This window comes from Uloborus diversus, chromosome 6 (assembly GCF_026930045.1).
Source record: "Uloborus diversus isolate 005 chromosome 6, Udiv.v.3.1, whole genome shotgun sequence".
NCBI classification, from domain to species: Eukaryota; Metazoa; Arthropoda; class Arachnida; order Araneae; family Uloboridae; genus Uloborus; species Uloborus diversus.
Genome location: NC_072736.1, coordinates 79,104,301 through 79,124,936, shown reverse-complemented (window position 1 = coordinate 79,124,936; position 20,636 = coordinate 79,104,301). Strand labels below are relative to the sequence as shown.

Sequence of the window (20,636 nt, the reverse complement as noted above, 5' to 3'; positions counted from 1 at the left end):
AATTGCTCTACTTCTGTCAAATTAAATCAGAATCCCCAGACCTGCCAAAAGGAGCCAAATAAAAAAGGGGTTCATTTCTCCCATGAAATGTTTTTTGTAACCAACATATATGCTTTTTATTAATATTGTTACTGGTTTGTTGCAGTATCTTGTCTTAAAATAAAAGACACGCTAAAGTAATTTTAAATAAATGTATATTATTTCTTTTCTATTGAAAAATAGTATTAGTTGCTCTCTAAAATTGTTCAAATTTTTCAATTTATCAAGTGAGAGTAATTTATATAAGCTTCAAAATAATTGAAGGATCATCGTTGTTTCTGATCAACTGTGAATTGAAATTCCTGCTATTTTTTTTATTTCTGTTTTTAACTATGTAGGTGTTGGTAAATCTCAGTGCCTATGTAGGCTTAGATTCTCAATCTCTCTGTACAATAAATTCGGTGTCATGTTTCTCTCATCAGAAATTTTCTTTTAAATGTTGCAAAAGCATTTTTAGAAATTTTTTAAATCAATATCTAGCTAATTTTAAATTACTACTCTCTACTATTGGAGAAAGAAGGTTAAAGTTCCACGAAATTTCAAATTTATTTAGTTCACTTAGCAAAATCATTGAAAAAAACTCAATAAGTAAAATGTACAATTTTTTTCAAAAAATTTTCAAGTTGTAAAATATGTAATATGACATTTTATTGGAATTTTCAAAACTTTTTAGAATTTATTTTTCACTCTCTAATTTAAACTTTTAGTTGTTGAATTGAATTGATACTGACTAGAAGTTATGTAACCCAAGTGTATTTGTCTGGAACATTGTTGAATGAGTTGAAAAATATTCTTTGCTCAGTTTCAATTTATTTTTCAAGGAAACCTTTGGTAAATAGAGATATGGCTTTGTATGCCCCCCATGCATTTGAGCCTTACAATCATAATAGCGTATTAGTTAATTACGCACATTATGTTTGGTCACGTATCACTGGTCTTTGTGTAATTGGACCAACCGGTTATTAGGACCAAGATGATACCGTCCCGATGGTCGTCAGATTAACTGGAATCGACTGTATTAGGCAGCTCTGGTAAGTTTAACTACGACGCATTGACAATTTTTACCTCTTTTTCGAATAATAGGGAAGGCTAATTAGTGCAGAATTTAGTTGGGATTTACGAAAATATTCTAACTCAAATTCGAGGTAATAGCATGTCTTTTTTTCACTGAACTCTCCAGAAAAAGGAAAGCATTGTCAAGGTCATAGCGGAATTAATCAGAGCCATACTTTAGAATGCTAAGATATTTAACTTGCCATCTTCAAGTTGGCTGCCCACAATCCTCCTTCGTAACTCTCCAAGAAAAGAATGAAGCTTTTTTTTCCCTTGAAAATATCTCAAGCTGTTCCTAATTCATTCCCAATTCACTCTTAAGTTGTCCAGTGATTTATTTTAACATACCTCCCACGTTTCAAAACTTCTGTTTTAAGGAATTAGATTTAATATATTTGTAAGCAGTACTGTTCATTTCTGGAAAATTTTCTATATCCCTATCACTTGGGTTTAACAGTAAGGAAGTTGTAATTTCAATTTTATAATTCTTTCTTCACTTTCCTACTATATTTTAGGTGTCTTGAATTTGTAAATAATCAATTTTAGTGCTTTTTATTATAAATTTGTATGTAATATTTTTCTCTTCATAGATGAAGTGAACAAAAATGGATCACATGTAACAAAAGCTGCCATTAATAAAATTCATATTGTATCACCAAATTTTATCGAAGACATAAAAAAAGGAGCTACACCTGCTATTGCCATTAAAGAAAACCTGTTATGCACATGGGGTGATGATGTAAGTGTTTGCCTACTTTGCATCTCATCAAATTAACATTAGGGGCTGTCCATAAAGTATCTCACTCTGTTTTCAGCATTTTTGCGCTATTTTTTAGAAACACAATTTAATTTTTAAAAGATGCATGATATCAAACTTCTTGTTACCCCCTCCCTCCCTTTTTACAAACTCAATTTCATGAATCCCCCTTCCCTCAAAGAATGACATCATTTATGGACCGACTCTCGATAAAAAAATGATTTGCTTCAGATTTTTAATAAATAAGACTTGAATGCTGCGCAATAATATGTGTTATTAGTAATGTAAATTTAAGCAAGTATTCTAACTTTAACAGCCTTCTGATGACTGTAAAGCTTCAAGACCTCATTTACAGACAGATACGGGGCTAACAACTGAGAAGAAATTCTGATTGAGGATTTGAGAATAAAAAGTTATATTTATGTAGTTATTTATTTTTATTTTAAATGCAATTATTGAGGCTTTGATATACTAACGACCTGTGTAATTGTCTATATTGTTAGTTCACTGCTATCAGCTTGAAGGCACTGCAAACACATGGATCAAAGTTTGCCTAAATGTGTGCTATTTTGTCGATGTGTTATGCATTTTGTTTATCAGAAAGATGCAGGAAAAAAAGTTAGAAGTTAGTTTTCATGAATTTTTATTTGATGTGACTGTATTAGAAGCTTGAATAAAAGTAATAGTAATGAAAGGTAACTGCTGAACGAAAGATATTGTTCTATCCTTTAAACTAATTGCACACATGATTTGAAAGGTAAATTGTAACAGATGTTTTTCACATCAAATTGTTTTTTTTTTTTTCTTTCTTTCTAAGTTGTTTTAATCTTGAGAACCATTTTTTATTTTATTTATTGCATGTATGTTTGGTTAATGTTATGTCTAGAAACAACTTGTGTGGCTGATCATAGATTATTTTATATTTTGTAATGGAGGTTTAGATAGAAAAAAACCTTTAAACCAAGCTAAAAGTTCCATAAACTATAACAAATGATCTTGGATGCTGCACATTGATTTGCATTGGTAGTAATGTAAATTTAAGCAAGTATCCTAACATTAACAGCCTTCTGATGACTGTAAAGTTTCAAGACCTCATTTACAGACAGATACGGGGCTAACAATTAAAAAAAATATATGATAAAATATAAATGCTATATTCGAGAACTTTGATTTAATACTATAAACCTATCTTATAGTCAATATGCCAGTCCACTGCTATGAGCTGGAAAACACTGTAAACAACATGGATCAAAATTTGCCTAAATGTGTGAAATCATTGCCTGTATGTTTAGTTAATGTTTTATCTAGAAACTACTTGTTTGGCTGATCATAGATTATTTTATATTTTCTGATAGGGGTTTAGAGAGAAAAAAATCTTTAAACCAAGCTAAAAGTTCCATTATCAATTACAAAAGATCTACCAAGTAGTTAAATTAATCCATCAAAGAGGAAAATAATCCAGTAAATAAAAAAGAACTGTCTGCCAAGAAATAAAGATAAAACAAGGAGGAAAGGCCAAGATGTGAAAAGATTTATCTTTTACAAAACAGGGATGAGATTTTTCTTGCTTTTGCCAGAATTCCGGCTTTTTCTGTTGGCTTTTAAAACCTTTCCTCCTTTTTTACCTCTTTCAGGCCTTATTTTTCTCAAAAATTGGAAAAAAATACGATTTTTTAAAATTTTCGGTCTTTGACTTATTATTTTCATTCCCCCCCCCCCTCCTCGAATCTTCATCCTCCGCAATATCTGCCAAAAACATATGTTTTGGAACGATGCCAACAACGTCCAACACATGCTGCGCCGAAAATTGCACCCCACATTTATGATTTCAATCTTTTTGCATCCTGCAAGTATTTTAATTATTTTTTATGTTAGGTGTTTTTTTTTCTACATGCTACCTTATATCTGCTTATTTTATTCGTCATTTCAATAATATTTTTCTTTGTAATTTATTTTAGAAAAAATGCAAAAGTCAATCAAAAAACGTGGTTTAGCACCCGTTGTCTCGAATTTATTGAAACTTGGCATGGTTACTTTTTTTTGTGTATTTATGAAAGTGTAAAAAATATTTATGGTGAATCTCAAATAATTTAGGCATTACAGCCTATTAAAAGTTTTGAGATTTCATGATTAAATGAGGGAGCTGCATGTTGTTCTTTTGATTCCGAAATCGTATCAGGAATTTTTTCTGTTCCAATGCACGGAAAAAGATAACCAATCGTTTATATACAAATATATTTATTTTCAATTATTACTATGAAAAGTATGTTCTACCATATAAAGAAATTTTAGATTTTTCTCACTGTTGTAAATTTTTACTTTACAAACAGACCCAATTTTAAAATTTATGTTTAACACTTGTTTGTTGTTTAACACTATGAACTCAAATGTTTTTAATGAAAAAAATTTACTTTTCTCTAAAAAATTCGAAATGTTGACACTATTGTGTGAGGCACACCAAGATTGACCTCTGGCTCCCCCAACCCTTTGTTCAAGGACTCAGGGGTTAGAAATTGTTGCCTCTTTTTCAAAATGTAGATTTATTTAGGAATAAACACTCTTGCAAGAAATTGTGCAAAATTATTACTTATACTTAATTAAATACATATTAGCTTTAAAACTGGTAAATTAGCCATTTTTGTTGAATTTTTGAATATCATGGCTTCCAGGTTCTATTTTGATGCGGTTTTGGATATCAGTCCTTTCACGAAATGTTTTTGGGTATCATCAATTTTACAAAAATTTTTTGCATTTCCTCCTTTTTGCTCTCTGAACACTTTCATCCCTGACAAAAATAATACAACACGAATTTCTTCAATATCAGATTTACTACCTATTTCCATGATAATGATGAGGACGAAGAAGAAATATCTGGGAGTGTCCCCAAAGCTGATAAGCAATTCTAAGCAAAAAAACTCTAAAACTATCCTAACTTGCAAATGCCAACTAAGAAGCAAATTTGCAAAAAAATTGCTAGTACAGATTGTGCTATAAATCTTAAGCAAAAACAAGTTACAATTACACATTTTTTCCACTGCTTCATTGTATACGAGTAGATTTTTAAAAACAATATACAGTCGAGTCCCGACTTAACGCGAGGGATGCGTTCTATGACTCCTCACGTAAGTTGAAATTTCGCGTTGTAGAGAAATGTACGTATACAAATTTTTAGAAACATACCAAATTCTTTTAGACACTGTTAATCACCCCTTAAATTGCTTTAAAGTACTCCTCAACTATACATTACAGTTTCTTACACAAAGAAATGAACTTTTACTGTTAAAAAAAAGAAAAAAAAAAGCCGTTTTATTCAACATAAAATACTTAAAGTTGCACAAAATGAATGACTAAATGGGAGGGAAAGACATAAAATGAAACACCACGGCACGCACAGTATGTATTAATAATAAAATGCTGCACTATAATAGTACTGTACAGTAGATAAGATACAGTAATAATATTCATGAGTTGAAAATTAAAGATGGTGATGATTTATGTTCCTTTCTTTTTCAATACATTTTTAAATACAGTTGCTTCGCCTTGTCTTTTATAACGTTTCCATTTTATGACAACAGCCTCTCTCCCTGAACTCTTTAATTCACAGTACAAGAGCACCTTCCATATTCATAATATATATTTACTTTGCTTAGACACTACTCTGCAATTCAAAACTGAAACTAAGTTCTGTTGTTTTGACTTTTAATTGTACGCATGAAAGTTTCACTCATACTTATTTTCAGGCTACCGTCGACGTTTTGTAGTTATTCAAGCATATCGAGAATAATAACTTTTTTTTTTTTTTTTTTTTTGGCAGGAACTTTCTTTTTCTTCCCATCTGCAAACTTTGGATGTGACAGCACACAAAGGCGTCATTCTATTTCATTAACTTTAATAACTAGAATGAAAAAATTAAATAAATGAAAGATGCTGAGTGGTTATTTGATGCACTAACAATGCGATACATAGACTAGTTTGGTATGAGAACTTTCGCTACTGTCAGTGATGCTAAAGAGATGTAATAACATTCACGAAATCAATATTTCGTAGCCAATAACGAAGCCGATACTTCCTTCCAAAAAAAAATTGCATTGTCGACGAGGAATTCGCGTTAGCTCTAAAATTCGTTACTCGTGAAAAAACTCGCGTTATAGCCCCTTCGCGTAAGTCGGATCACGTTGTAGCAGGAGTCGACTGTACTTCAATTTAAGGCTTCCCCGATTTCATGTTTTCCCTCTTGGAAGGTTTATTATCACTGGTCTGGTAGAAAACGTAAAATCAAGGCTCTTAGGCAGTTATGTTCAATTAAACAAGTTTACAGGACTGAAATATGAATCTTTTTTTTTCTTCGGTGGATTAAATGTAAATATTTTCGTACTTTTAAAATTCAAGACATTTTTAAAACTCCAATCATGTTGCTTACAAGGTAGTTATTTAGGTTATTTATTACTGTGAAATTCCTATCTTGTTAATGGGATCCTTTAGCTAAACTAATTTTATTTTACTGATTGTTTAGGATGATTTTTCAACAACAACAAAGAACAATCAAAAACATTTTATGGTGAAAGCTTTCAATAATAACTGAAATACATTTTGTTACCCTTTTCTTTGATTAAAATTTGTTGGAAACCCTGCATACTTGCATAAAATGCATGGACAACAGGTTTTTATGCCATTTTATTTTTTGGGAAATTATAAATTTATACTAAATTAAAATTGATTTAAATTAGTTTTATTTAATAAGTTTTTTTTCACTGTCAACTTTGTATAGTTTGAAAAATTTTCAAGCTAGAAATTTTTCGAGCCCGAGGTAAAATTGTTGAAAATTTCAGGCAAGTTTCACTGAGAACCCTGGTTTGGGTTTCCACTGAACATGAAGTAACGTGGAAGTTGCACCCTTTCTAATGAATTAGCCTAAAAGAAATCCAACAATAGCAGGCAAGCATTGAAGCATATGTAATCTTATGTTATTGAACTGCAACATCAGTCACTGTCATAACGCTAAAGAATGTTGTCCATTGTTACAGCTCTGATTGATAGCTATTTAGCTGCACTCTTGAAACTAATCATAGCAGCATTTTTTCTATAAAAGTATATATAAGGGTTGCCCATTGAAAAAGTAGACAAGTTGAATAAAATTAAAACTTTTAAAGTTAATCAAAAGAAATTGTCATGGACGTTGAAGCAGTCCCAGTGTTGCAGCAGCAGGTTGCCTTTGCTGTAGAAAAATCGGGGGGTGATACCTGAGGAAGTCCTGCACGGCTTCCTTCACTTCATCGTCCGAATGGAAATGATTCCCGTCATGTTCTCTTAATTGACATTACTCTTAATGCTCTCCAAAACTTCAAATGTTAGTTTAGGGTGGTTTTGGTTTCCTGGGATGATATTTTTAATGATAGTGTGAACCGTTCCTTTACTCAGGTTGAGTTTGTCACTTATTTCACGGGTCTCTTAATCTTTCGATTAGCTCGTATCATTTCTTTAACAAAGTCAATGGAATTTTTGGTGATTGCGGTGTTTGCTTGGCCCAGTCTCGGCAGATCTAATGTCGTTTGCCACCCTTAACTGTACTACTGCGCTTTCCAATCTGGAAGCATTTATGGATAGCACAACTTTCTTTTTGTACAATTTCCTCTACTGGAAACAGGTTCATCCTCTGAATGACCTTTGAGATGCATATCACATTCCACTCTTTATACATTTGTGCAGTGACGCTGTAATTGAATCATTCATTCTGATATTATTACACTTGTTTACTTTTCATTTGGACAATCCTTATATCATCAAGTTCAATTTGTCTAGAGTATGATGTTTTTCTTCACATATTGGTTGTGAAGAGTACCAGATAGTTGCTCAGTGTTAGTATTGCTGAGGAGCAGCGGCTGCTATATTGTTCAAATCGTAGTAAAGTATCTAAAGATGGATGATAAAAACGAGTGATTTATGTAAAAAGTTGTGAAAGTTGTGTGTAGTTTTAAAGCTCTGTTTGAAACAGGGTTCGCCAATATGTATCAGTCGATATATATTATGATATATATCATGATATATACCCAATGTTTTATTTTGAAAATATCACAATATTTTCGAAATTTATTTTTTCAACTACGGTATTATCAATATAAAAATTATATCAATGATAGTAATAATGTTCATTTACTTTTCAAAATAACCAAAAAGTTATGTACTATATTTTCATGATGCATTAATACATCATTAATATACAAAGTAATATAATATTCCTTTTTTATTCTATTTTCATAAAAGTATTAGTAATGTAACAATTTTAATTCATATTACCAGTGCCTAATTAACTATTAAACATTAGTCAGAAAAAAAGAAAGTGTCTTATGTCAGCTGGTTTATTCATTTAGAGAGCAATATTAAAAGTAGGAGCCAAACATGTACAAAACAACACAATACGTTTATTTAAAACCAACTAATAATTTAAACATTTGGAAAACGACCGTACATGCATTACTATTGCGTGCGGTTCACAGTTACATCTAACATCCCCCTTTTAAGATAATAAGTTATTTAAAATTTTAAGTACAAAAGCAGAATAAGATTAATTTACATAATCTTTTAAATAAGCAGGACGCCTTGATATTCGTCCACTTCTGGTTCGAATACAGTTATCATTGTTCACAGTTGTTCTATTGCTGACATCAGTGTGAGTATCTCCATCATCATTAAGGCTACTGTTATTATCAGGAATTTCATTGATATTGTCATTTGATGCTGAAATATTTTGATATGTTTGTTCTTTAAACTGCAAATTTACTTTCCAGTTGTCTCTACGGTTTCTTCTTAACGTTTTACCATAACTATTTTTAACTATATAGGATCTTGGAACAGATTTTAGCTTATGTACTATTTGAGCTGGTTCCCAAGTCTTATTTGAGTAATTTCTTATTGTCACATTATCTCCTGCTTTGAGATCTTGTAGCGAATGAGCATTTTTGTCGTAATAAAACTTCTGCTTATTCCGTCTGTGAACTAATTTTTCTCTTATATTACTGAAAAGCTTTGCGTTTAATAATTTACTGGTTATGGGTAACTTAGTTTTGAGCCTTCGGTTAAACATCATTTGAGCAGGAGAGAGATCCATACCTGCAATGAGGGTATTTCGGTACTCCATTAAACCTACATGATAATCTTTGTTATCCTCCTTTGCTTTTCTGAATAAAGATTTGACTATTCCTACTCCTCTTTCCACCATACCATTACTAGGTGAAAAGTGTGGACTTATGAAGACGTATTCAAAATCCCATTCTTTGGCAAATTGTTTGTATAAGTAGCTATTAAATGGAATGTTATCTGAGACTACTTTATCTGGAACACTGAATTTAGCGAAAACAGACTTCAGCTTGTCAATAACTTCATTTGCAGACTTATCATTAAGTTCACAAACTTCCAACCACTTTGAATAATAGTCAATCAAAACTAAGAAAGACTTGTTTCCAAAACTCATCAAATCAGCACCAACTTTTTCAAATGGTCTGTAAGAAATATCGTGAGGATGAAGTGGCTCTTTTAGTCTACCCTGTAGTTGTGGTACTCGTCTAGGAGGATGTACAACTGGAACAGCATCATCTTTTAAAACAATCTTGTATGGTTCATCAGGGAATTTACCATTTCCAGTGAATACACTCTTAAATTGGTCAATAACCTGTTGTTTACTTTCAATTTTCAGTACGTCAACTCTTTCAATTAACATTAACTTACTACATGCATCTAATCCTAAAATAGGTTTTGACTCAAAATTCACAATGTGAAATTCTAGTTCAATGTCTCTAAGCTTATCTGTAGAGCATTTAAATAAAGCAATTCCTTCCGGAATAATTTTGATTCCCATATGACAGTAGAGTAACGCTCGTTGGCTTAAGATCTTGTTTCCTTACTAGGCTTCTAATTTCCCTATAAGAAATTATATTGACATCAGATCTAGTATCAAGCTTAAAATTCATACTTAATCTTTTCTTATCATTTGACAAAATTACGTTCTTATTCCATGACCCAACTTTTCTTCCATGTGATTGGCAACCAAAAGCAAAATGATTTTCCTTTTTACATTTGGCGCATTTCTTTCCATATGCCGGACACTGTCTCGCTTTATGACATCTTCCGCATTTCTTGCAATCAAACTCAGCATTTTGTGACGATTTAACAGGCAAATTTTTCTTAGTAAACTTTTTCCGCTGGACGACATCCATGCTAGTTTCATTAAATATCGGTGCTTCAGCGCCTTTCATCAACTTTAAATGCTCTTGGCTCGTTTCTGCTGCATGGACAAATTTAGCTGCTTCGGTTAGAGTTAGGCTTGGCTCCCTTAACAATCTTTCTTTAAGTCCTTGGTCACATATCCCAAGTACAATCCTGTCACGGATTAGTTCATCTGTTTGTTCTTCAAATTCATAAGTCGACGCTAAGGTTTTCAACTGAATTAAATAGTTATCGAATAACTGACCCTCTTTTTGACTGCATGAAAAAAACTTGTAGTGTTCAAAAACTACGTTCTGCTTTGGCGAGCAATAGTCCTCAAATTTTGCAATAACATCTTCGTAATTATCACTTTTTGAAGAATCGCCGTCAAAATTGAACGTGTTAAATATTTCTAAGCCTTGATTTCCCAATAAATTCAACAAAATGGCGATTTTAGTTTTGTCGGATTTGGCGTCTTTTTCTGTCGCTACCAAGTAATTTTCTAACTGTTGTTTCTACTTTTTCCATGATTCTTTTAAATTTCCTGATGAGAAATTAAGTTCTCCAGGAGCACGGAACGAATCCATTTTTAATTGTGGTTGATTACTTCTTAACAAAATTTATCCACTGTAGGATCTTCAACGTTTAATAACTTCCTTCGTGAAAATTAAAAGCTCATTTAAAGAAAACCGAAACGTCTCTAATGGTTTTACAATCCACTTACTATATTGGTTTTCTCTCCTGACACCATGTCAGTTGGTTTATTCATTTAGAGAGCGATATTAAAAGTAGGAGCCAAACATGTACAAAACAACACAATACGTTTATTTAAAATCAACTAATAATTTAAACATTTGGAAAACGACCGTACGTGCATTACTATTGCGTGCGGTTCACAGTTACATCTAACATCTTATGACTGTGCACTGACTAATGCTTATTTTTTATGTCTGAATCATGTAACTGTGTAAAAGTAGCTAACAGAAGAAAAATGAGTACAACAGAAATGCTAAATTAACTCGATTAAAATTGACAAAAATGTTAAATGAAATATTAGATATAACAGGGTGGCGACAGATCAGGGAGATCAGGGAAATTTATTAATCAGGGAAAAGTCGGGGAAATATCATGGAATTTCAAAAAAATAACAAAAAATCAGGGAAAATTGATTTTATGAAGAATTTTTTTCTTTACAAAATCAAGCATCCTAATTCCCTACGCATTTTCGGCCAATTATCTGTTCAAAAAAAAAAGTAATATTAATGAGGTGCGATTATACAATGCCACAGATTTGTGCATCTTTTTTCCTCAACGTCAAGGTATTCAATCTTACTTATTAACCACAGGATGAACTTTCCAAGATTGCTTCTGTGTCTGTTAGGTTGTTTATTTTACCTAGCTTTAAATTTCCTTTCACGCTTTCAGTGCAAGTTAAAATAAACAACCATACAGGCAAAGAGGAAGCCTTCATTAATGCCTTAGCTCCTTTGCCTTTATTCCATTGTCTCAACGTGATTAGCGTACTGTAATCACGATTTCAAGAAGAAATCTTTGGTTTTTGAATTAATACTGATAAAAGCTTAAAAGTTATTATTTCTTCGTTTTTAAAATTTAATTGCTACAATTGAACTTTCAATCAAAAAAACTTTGTCTTTTACCGTTATACTATTTGCTGTCACCGCAGATTATAAGGGTTTTCTTTTCTTCAGACTTAAATGATTCTTTTATTTTGTAACCAAGTTGTATTCCTCTTTTATATATTTTAAAATTAACTAATTGCTTTTTTTTTTTTCATTTCATACTTATAAAGATTTTTTTTGTTACATACTTAAATTATTTGAAATATAGTTAACTTGTGTACTTAAGTAAATAATTTTTTATTGTTAAAATGCGGTATTCATTCATTAAAATCTATGTTCTTGATTAGAAAAAAGCTCCCTATGAATGGATGTCAAAAGGTTTCATCTGTTTTGCATAAATATGTCAATTAGTTATATAAGAATAACTACATTACTTCTATTCTTTCACTGCTACTTGTTATTCTTGCAACAATTATTATACTGTTTGAAAATTTAGTTCAAAATAGTTTCAATTACTTTTCAGTTCTACCATAAATGCAAGTATGTTTTTAAGAGTGATTTTAATAGTTTCTTAAAATTCTTATCCTAAGTGGTTTCTGGAAGTAAAATATCTTTCCATTGTAGAAGAATTTAATATACTGTTTTGCAGTTTTTTTTTTTTTCCAAAAAAAATTGACTTGATATTTTTTTTTTTGCCATTTTGTTAAAAAAATTAGCATCTTTTTAAAATATATCTTTAGTTCATCAACTTAAAACGTTTAAAATACTGCATTTTATACAAACATACAATGGATTTCAAGTAGAGCAAGGAAAGGAAACCATTACCATAGGTAATGTAAATCAGGGAAATTTGGTGAACTTTATCCGGGAAATCAAGGAAATGTCAGGAAACTTTTTTTCACAGTTACTGTCGCCACCCTGTATAAATAATGAAAAAACCGTAATTTTAAGTCTGTACGTACGTAAGTAATACATATTGTAAAAACTAATAAGAAAATAAATAGTGATTTGAGGATGCATTTACTATTTTGAAGACTTTAGTTTGTGCTGATTGAAAATATCGGATATATATATTAAAATATCACGATATTTTCGAACCCTGGTTTGAAATTAGATGTTTAAATTAGGGAGATTTTCTTCCCTTTATAATGTATTTGTTCCTGTGTATGTGTAATACGTTTCTGCAAGTTTACTATTCATTAATTCTTTTTGCTTTTATTTATTACAGCCTGTATTAAAATTTGGAATTAAACAAGAGAATGTTCGGAAAAAAGAAGGTAAGTTAAATTTTAAGAATTTGTTTTTCATTTAATTGCAAAAATCATGCCAACATTTTTAATGAACATCACAAAAGACTCAACAAGTGGATTAAATCTAATCCCAAACGGGTAGCCTCTTGCATATAAGTTATATTTTAAACATTAAAAATATTTCTCTCTACAAAAGCATACATACATGGATTTTTCCTTTCATTGGCATTAATTACAGAATTTCCATCTTCAACTTCTCAGAATTCCCCATTTTTGGACATTTAAGGTGGTTTTTTTTTAAAAGAGTTAATAAGGAAAACAAAGGAGTTTTAACAAGAACCCACACTTGTGAAATAACATTGTATTTTTATTTGGCATGCTTACTATTAAGGAAATGATGGTCTATGAAACTAAAAGTATGTTTTGATTAAATCAATGTTTAGTGATTCGAAATGCTGTGATTCTTTTGATTTATTTATTCTTATAAAGGTGGTTTTTTTTTTTTTTTTTTTTTTGAGCAATCACTATTGTAAATTGTTTTCACTTGACGGTCCTTGATGTCCAGTTCCTTTTTCAACCACACCGTCCTCTGCAGGCAGGCTCCTCCGATCCTGAGCACTGTCCTCTACTTCTCCTGGTCGGTGGTGTCCATGTCCTACACACACGCATGCTCATACACATGCATGTACGCCAACGTGCATACACACAGGTCTACACTCACTCACATGCAACAATACACACGTAACCACCCAAGAGGATGACGGCGGCGGAGAGACAGGAGCCGTTTCTAAGAACAATAACTCCAATGAGTAGAGTCCTGTCGCAACTCGTGATTGCAAAATACATAATTTGAATTCAAAATTTCAGAATTCAAATTATTATTATTATTGTTTCTTTTTCGAACAATTGCGAATTGCTTGTTTTCACTTGACCATTGAAAGATGTCTGCGTCCTTTGATGTTTACCCTGGGTGTGCTGCTCTTCTGGTCCTGGGCCTACACCAGCAGCACTGTCCACCTAAATCTGCTCTTCCTAGGCAGTTGCATCCATGTCCTACACACCTGCATGCACACACATACACAGGTTTATGCACGCACTCAAGTTACATACACGTAACCGCCCAGGAGGAAGGCCTGGCTTGAGGGGACAAGAGCATTTTCTTGGAGCAATAACACCAATAAGTAGGGCCCTGTCATAACTCGTGATTGCGAAAAACATAAATTTGAATTCAAAATGTCAGAATTATTTTATTTTCTTATAAATTTCAAATACTTCCTGCAAAATTACCCCCTTTTGTGTGTCATTAACTATGCATGGTTATAACAAAAACACTTAAGCGCGTGAGATATTTTTACCATATTGCAATTGTAAGGCTATCCCACCTTGAATTTTTATATATCCTGGACTGTTGAGCAATATAATTTCCGATCCCCAACTGTAACTTACTTTAAGAGGTAATGAAATTTTAGCTAACAAACATTTAGTAGTAACAGAAAGTAACACCTGCATTGCAAAGCCAATGGATAAGATTTCATTGCAACAAACAAAAACAGGTACATAAAATTATTGAAATGTGATTTACTTTGTAGCTTTGATTTATCTAGTATCAATGCAATAAATTTGTTTAGTGTGAAAGATAATAGCAACAAAACCTGTAGCAAGGTGGTAATTAATAACTGAAGTTTATAATTTAAGCATTATACTATCTAACTTACCATGAAACATTTAAAAAAACTTCGTGACTAAAAAGTAATGTAAAGAATTAAAAGAAAAACAGCAGAAATAACACCAATGCTACTCAACAAAATAACTAAGAGTATCTATCAGTTCAACGAATGTAAACAAACATTCGTTGTAAAGTAAACAAACATTTCATACCCAAAAATAGAAAAAAGTACTTAAATTCGTGAAATACGGATTATTTTGTAACATTGACTGTATGCAACTAGTTTGAGCGATACAATATATCTTTGATGCGAGAAAAACATAGTAATAGCCACACAATGTAAACATGGTGGATCTGGTGGGGGAACGTAAACAAAATGTCAGTAGTAAAAGTTTCCATTAACACTACCAAAATCAATGATTATCTTCTGCTGGTATTGCAAAAAATATTAATAACTTGTAAAGAAATAACCAGAAAAAAAATTTTTTAAATCCCCCCATTACAGGAAAAGCCTCAAAGCACAAGCAAGAAATTTATTTGTTCATACTCAAGCGAAACATGGTAACAGATTTTTTTTTTCGCAATGATTTCTTCAGGCTAATTAAAGCTGAGCTCGCGGCAGACGATAAATATTCAATTAAAAATTTATTTTTGCTTAAAAACGTTTATAACTTTTCCCTGGTTAATTTAGGCACTTGGAGTTTTCAGGTGCTTAATTACCGAAGGAAAAAATCTTCTGAGGGGGTATTTTTCTCAAGCTTTCCAATGAAGCTAAAATCATGAGTATGTGAAAATTATTTCAGATTATAAGAGCCATTTTATGCCATTTTTGGCCCTGAAGTTAAAATAATATAATTCGGAACTTTTTGGGCGTTCGACCCCCTCCCCCCCACACACAGCCTTTCTGGAATGCCAAAGTATTTCCCTAACAAATTTGATTAAGATCCGACATAAACTGTCTTGAAAAATCAAAACAAACCTCATTCTAGAAGGTGGAAACAGCTTAAAATGACCAACTAAGGGGTGTTCTGATTATAATTCTAGCTTTGGGTGAATTAATTTTTTGCAGTTTTTTGAGGGCTTTAACCCTTCAAGCGGCCGTGACGTAAAATTCCTTCACCCAGCGATGTATTGAAGAGCGGCCGTGTCGAAAAATTTGGCCTTGAATATTCTGTTTAGAGAACGGCTGCAGCGTAAAATTCTATAGAAGAATATTCATGGCGAAATTTTTCGACATGACCGCTCTTCGATACATCGCTGGGCGAAGGAATTTTACGTCACGGCCGCTTGAAGGGTTAACTAGTGATGTGCCGGATCGATAAAAAAGTAGATCCGCGGATACAGATACATAGCACAAAATTTGTTTACCCAATTCAACTATCCGAGTGTAAAATTTGTAATTTAAGGTATTCCAGCCAGGGTTACAGCACTGTTTCTTCAAAGAAATTCTACATCGAAAATAAAATCAAGGCTATGATTTACACTTTAAAGAAATATTCGTTAAAATTGAGGGAGAGTTTGGAGGAATAGCACAGCGCTGCATTAATGCTTAAATAAAATGTGTGCTTGCTCGGTAGTAGTAGGATACAGGAGCAAGAGTCTAAAGCTGATACTGGAGAGGCTAGAAATAATTTTTTGCATTTTATTTCAGCATAAATGCAGCGCTGACCTATTCCACCCAACATGCTCTTACTGACGAAATAACAGAGCCGAGAACACCTTTACGAACAGTAATAGAGTAGTTACAAGTAGTAATAGAGAGTTTAGCCTCTTTTTTTATTTTTTTATTTAAAGAATGCCGAGAAAAACAAAAATGAAGAGTAACAGAAACCCTAAATCAATTACAATAACTAATATTAAATTAAAAATTTAAAAAAAAGTCCCAGAGAGTCAACCTCAGATTAAGATGAATTTTGCGAGTCAGAACACACATTGTTTACAAATATGAACAACAGCAGATAGAAATTTTAAATCATCAGGGGTCGAAGTGGTCCTATATATCCTATATTTCCTATATTTTCAAAAAAAGTATGAAAATCGTCCTATATTTCCTATATTTTTGGAAAATGTCCTATATTTCCTATATTCCTGTTTTTTATCCAATTTATTTCTTTAAAACAGCAGTAAACGAACTATCTGACTTCGGATTTTTCGTCGAAAGTACGTGTGCAAACGAATTTGCAAATTAAAAAACACAACTCACTAAATCCTGCAACAGGCATCTTCTCTCATTGGCCACAGCAATATGACGTCACTGTAGTGGGTGGAGTTTCGAGAACGAATTCTGAAGTTGGTTTTAGAATTTTGCGTTTGGCAACAGCAGTTTGTTTTGTTTTCCAGCGTGTTTTTTTTTGGTTTCGTTTTCGTGGTTTTTTTTTTTTTTTTTTTTTGGTTTTTGTTTTCGCGGGTATATTTTTGTGTTCAGTTCATTTTCTGATCGGAATGTTATAATAGTCTTTTTGCAACTTTTCTTTTTGTGGAATTTTATGGAACAAAATACCTGCATGTTTGTGCTACAAAGCATTGGTTATTTCCTGTTAGTTCTCAACACAAAGACGGTTTTTATTTATTTATATAAGCTATGTTTGTGACACTTCTATCCCCGCAAAAATTGTGAGTTACTGTGTTAATTATCAATAAATTTCACTTTGTTCTTTTTTTTTTTTTTTTTTTTTTGTCTACAAAGTACACTTTTTTCAAAAATTATTCTTTCAACTACAGGAAAGTCATTTCAGGTGTAAGTTATAATTTTGTTTGAAGGGTTTTTTTAAACAAAATCATTGATAAGAATAATTAAATAAAATGCATGTATTATTTCTTTTTTCACAGCGAAACTATTCATATAATGTGTCCTATATTTGTCCTATATTTTTTGTGGAAAATGTCCTATATGTGACAAGTCGATCACTTCTACCCCTGAATCATTGAACTTTTTCTTCTTATCTTCCAACTAGTAAATTGCTAAAAATCACGCATATATATGGGTAAGTTTTCACTACCATAAGTGCTAAAAACGTTAAGACGGATTTTAATTAATTTCTTTCGTAATTAAAGTTCAGCAAAGCCGAGGCCAAGCAAAGAACACTTTCGATCAAGTCGCCTTTTGAAAGAAAATAGAACTACCAAAATCAGTTAATCTGTTTAGGTGCTACGATGCCAGAAATAGACACACAGATCCACTTTTAAAACTTATTACCCCTTCCTTTTTGCGACGGGGGGTACAGATTGGTTTTGGAAATGATACCTTATAATTTAAACAGGAAATAAAACCTTATTTAAACAGAATTTAAGTGTTTTATTCAAATATTTAATAATTTAAGAATAGAAAAGATCCGTCAGAAAAGTAACGGATACGGATCTTTATTTTCCCTCGGACATCAGCCGATACGGATATCCGGCACATCACTAGCTTTAACATGCTGCAAATATCAAACAAATGTAACTTTTTTTTATTGGGATACCCTAATGTGTTACAGGGCCCAATAATAGTACTAGAAAAAAATAGTACTAGATTACATTTACACTTTTCGAACTAAAATTTCACTTGTTCTACTTCTCTTTTACAAAAATTAGGATACCTCTAAAAGTTCACAAAAACAATGCTGATAAAAAAAATCACAAAAATAGAATGATGCATTCACAAAAATAGGTAGCGAGAAAAAAATCCTGTATTGGCCCCTGTGTTAATTTAGGGTTGCAATGCCACAGGGGAACCTGAAGAAACAGGGGAAATACTGGGAATTTTATTATTATTTTTTTTTTAAATTGAAATTGCAAAAAATCGATGCTCAAACATATAAGCTGCAAAAAATAATTGAATAAAAGTAAGCATTAAAAAAATAAGTTTGAGTAAGTATTAAAATGTCCCATAAAAGTAAAAATTATTTTATGTTTTTTTGACACGCATCCTGAATTTATGCTAATTTAATTTAGACATAATGGGATTTGTCATTGTTCTGTTTAATATTTGTATTTTTTTTCCTGTTAAGGTCCAAGTAATGAAAGGTTGTCTTTTTTTTTTTTAATGTAAAAAGCGACCGATAAATAGACAATCACCATGTTATTTCAGTTTTAGTGAATTTTCTTTACGTCCTCTTATTTAATTTATTATTTTTTTTTCTTCAATGCCATCGGACTACCAGGATATTATTTATTGTTCAGAAATATCTGTTTCCTTGCTTGTAATTTTGCATATTTGTACAGGGAAAACAGGGATTATTTTCTTTGGGATTGAGTGACAACTCCTAAACAAATGGTACCTTATGTTCTATTTTGCACCCCTGCATACATGTATACAAAATTTCAAGATGATCGATTAAGTAATTAAGGCGTGAAAAGGTAACACACAAATTAAGTCACTTTGGCATTTATAATGAAAGTAAAAATTTAAATTTAATGCACCAAAAGTATTTTATTTAAATTTGGCCTTTATTTTGCTACTTTATTTAAAATTTTGTTAACCTGTATTTTTATCTTTTCTTTTTCCTCATATTAATTTATATACTTTTTATTAGCTTTAAATGATTCAGCTTTTGCTAAGAGTGCTGCGAAGTCAACAATGAAAATTACTATGAAAGGAGGAAATGCGGCTGTTGATCCTGATAGTGGTATGCTTTGTTTCCTTTTTTTTTCTATTTAATTTATTTTTAAGTCACAATTTCTTTTTTTTTTTTTTCTTTTTTTGATTCAATACAGCAGGAAATAAGCGTATTGCAGCAGTTTAGAAAGTATGCGGTAAAATTTCCTTAACATTTTGACTTTATAATTGTGTTAATAATTTGTCAACAGCATGATTGTTGCAATCTTATTTCTTTTCTTTTTTAAAGTGTATGTGTACAAAAGATATGTGTTAACAATCATTTGATATACAAACTTATACTTTGCATATTGTATCAATTTATAGGAGCAATGATTAAGGAACGTTTAATTAAAGACTGAACTAGTCTTTTATCACATGTATATTAATAGACTGTTCTTAACTGTTCACAGTTCAAAAGAATGGTCGTTCATTTTTTAGGAGATCGTTTATTTTAAGAATCCGTTCTTTTACACTCATTCGTTCATGAACGACACATGCCTATTACAGTTGCACTAAGTAATGATGTGATGCAATCCCTTTTTACATTGAGCTAATGCATCTCAACATAGTGAGTTTTGCAAACATATAATTACTTTAAATTATTTTTTGCTATGCTTCAGGTAAGGTGCTGCTCAACATCAGGTGCATCATCAGGTATTTGAAAACCCTCCAAGACATAAAAACAAAGTCTTTAGCCCTACAAGATCTTATTGGCTGGCACGTTTAATTCAAATGGATGTAATGCTCCACTCATAAAATTTAAAATATCAATTTGCAGAAATTATGGCAAAAAAAAAAAAAAAGCTACATATGTGGGTTCAACAAGCTAATCGGATTTCTAAAGCAAATTGCTAGTTTCTGCCAAAATTCAGACATCAGACTGGAAACTACTTTCTTTGTTTGGTCTCAGCTTAAAGGTCAAAACGAATAAATTTGATAAATAACCTGTAGCCACTAGACCCAAAAACCTAAGTGGACAGCAGTGTCTTTGAGTTTTGAAGCATAAAACAGAGGGCAATTTTTGCTACTTTCATGAAAAAATAAATGAATAGAACTTACTGTGTTCTAAAAGAGAATTACTATATACTGATTTATTTACATAATTAAACATATATTTTGAAGAATTTGTGTTAAAATAGGACCTTTGAGTTTTTTGCAATAAACAAATAAAAAGTCAGCAGAAAACTGCATTTTTAGTTTTTAGCAGTCTCCTAAGCAATGTGAATGAGAAACAATTTTGCAAATAAAATTTTGCACTTTTAAAGAAAAAATTCATCTTTTAAAAATCCTTTATTTATAGCCCTTTTTGTATTTCAGTAATTTGCATTGCAAAACCATTTAAAGAAGTGATTAAAAAGTTAAACAAATAGTGCAGAAACTGCAAAAGTAACTAGTTGGTATACATTTGCTTTACAATATTTATGAACTGGTCAACAATCGTTAAAATACACAAAACAAAAAAAAAATTGTAAACTTTTTCTGTTTTAATGTAGTTTTATTCTAGAACCATATT

General features: G+C 31.5%; 1 protein-coding gene across 1 annotated transcript in view; it reads left to right on the top strand.

Moving 5' to 3' along the window:
* The window catches only part of LOC129224173 (poly [ADP-ribose] polymerase 1-like), a 133,164-nt gene that overhangs the window by 57,758 nt on the left and 54,770 nt on the right, over positions 1-20,636 (top strand). Inside the window, exons 12-14 of the mRNA XM_054858590.1 lie at positions 1,683-1,831; positions 12,857-12,905; positions 19,059-19,151. Of these exons, the coding sequence (XP_054714565.1) occupies positions 1,683-1,831; positions 12,857-12,905; positions 19,059-19,151 (291 nt within the window). The remainder of the gene's footprint in view (positions 1-1,682; positions 1,832-12,856; positions 12,906-19,058; positions 19,152-20,636) is intronic.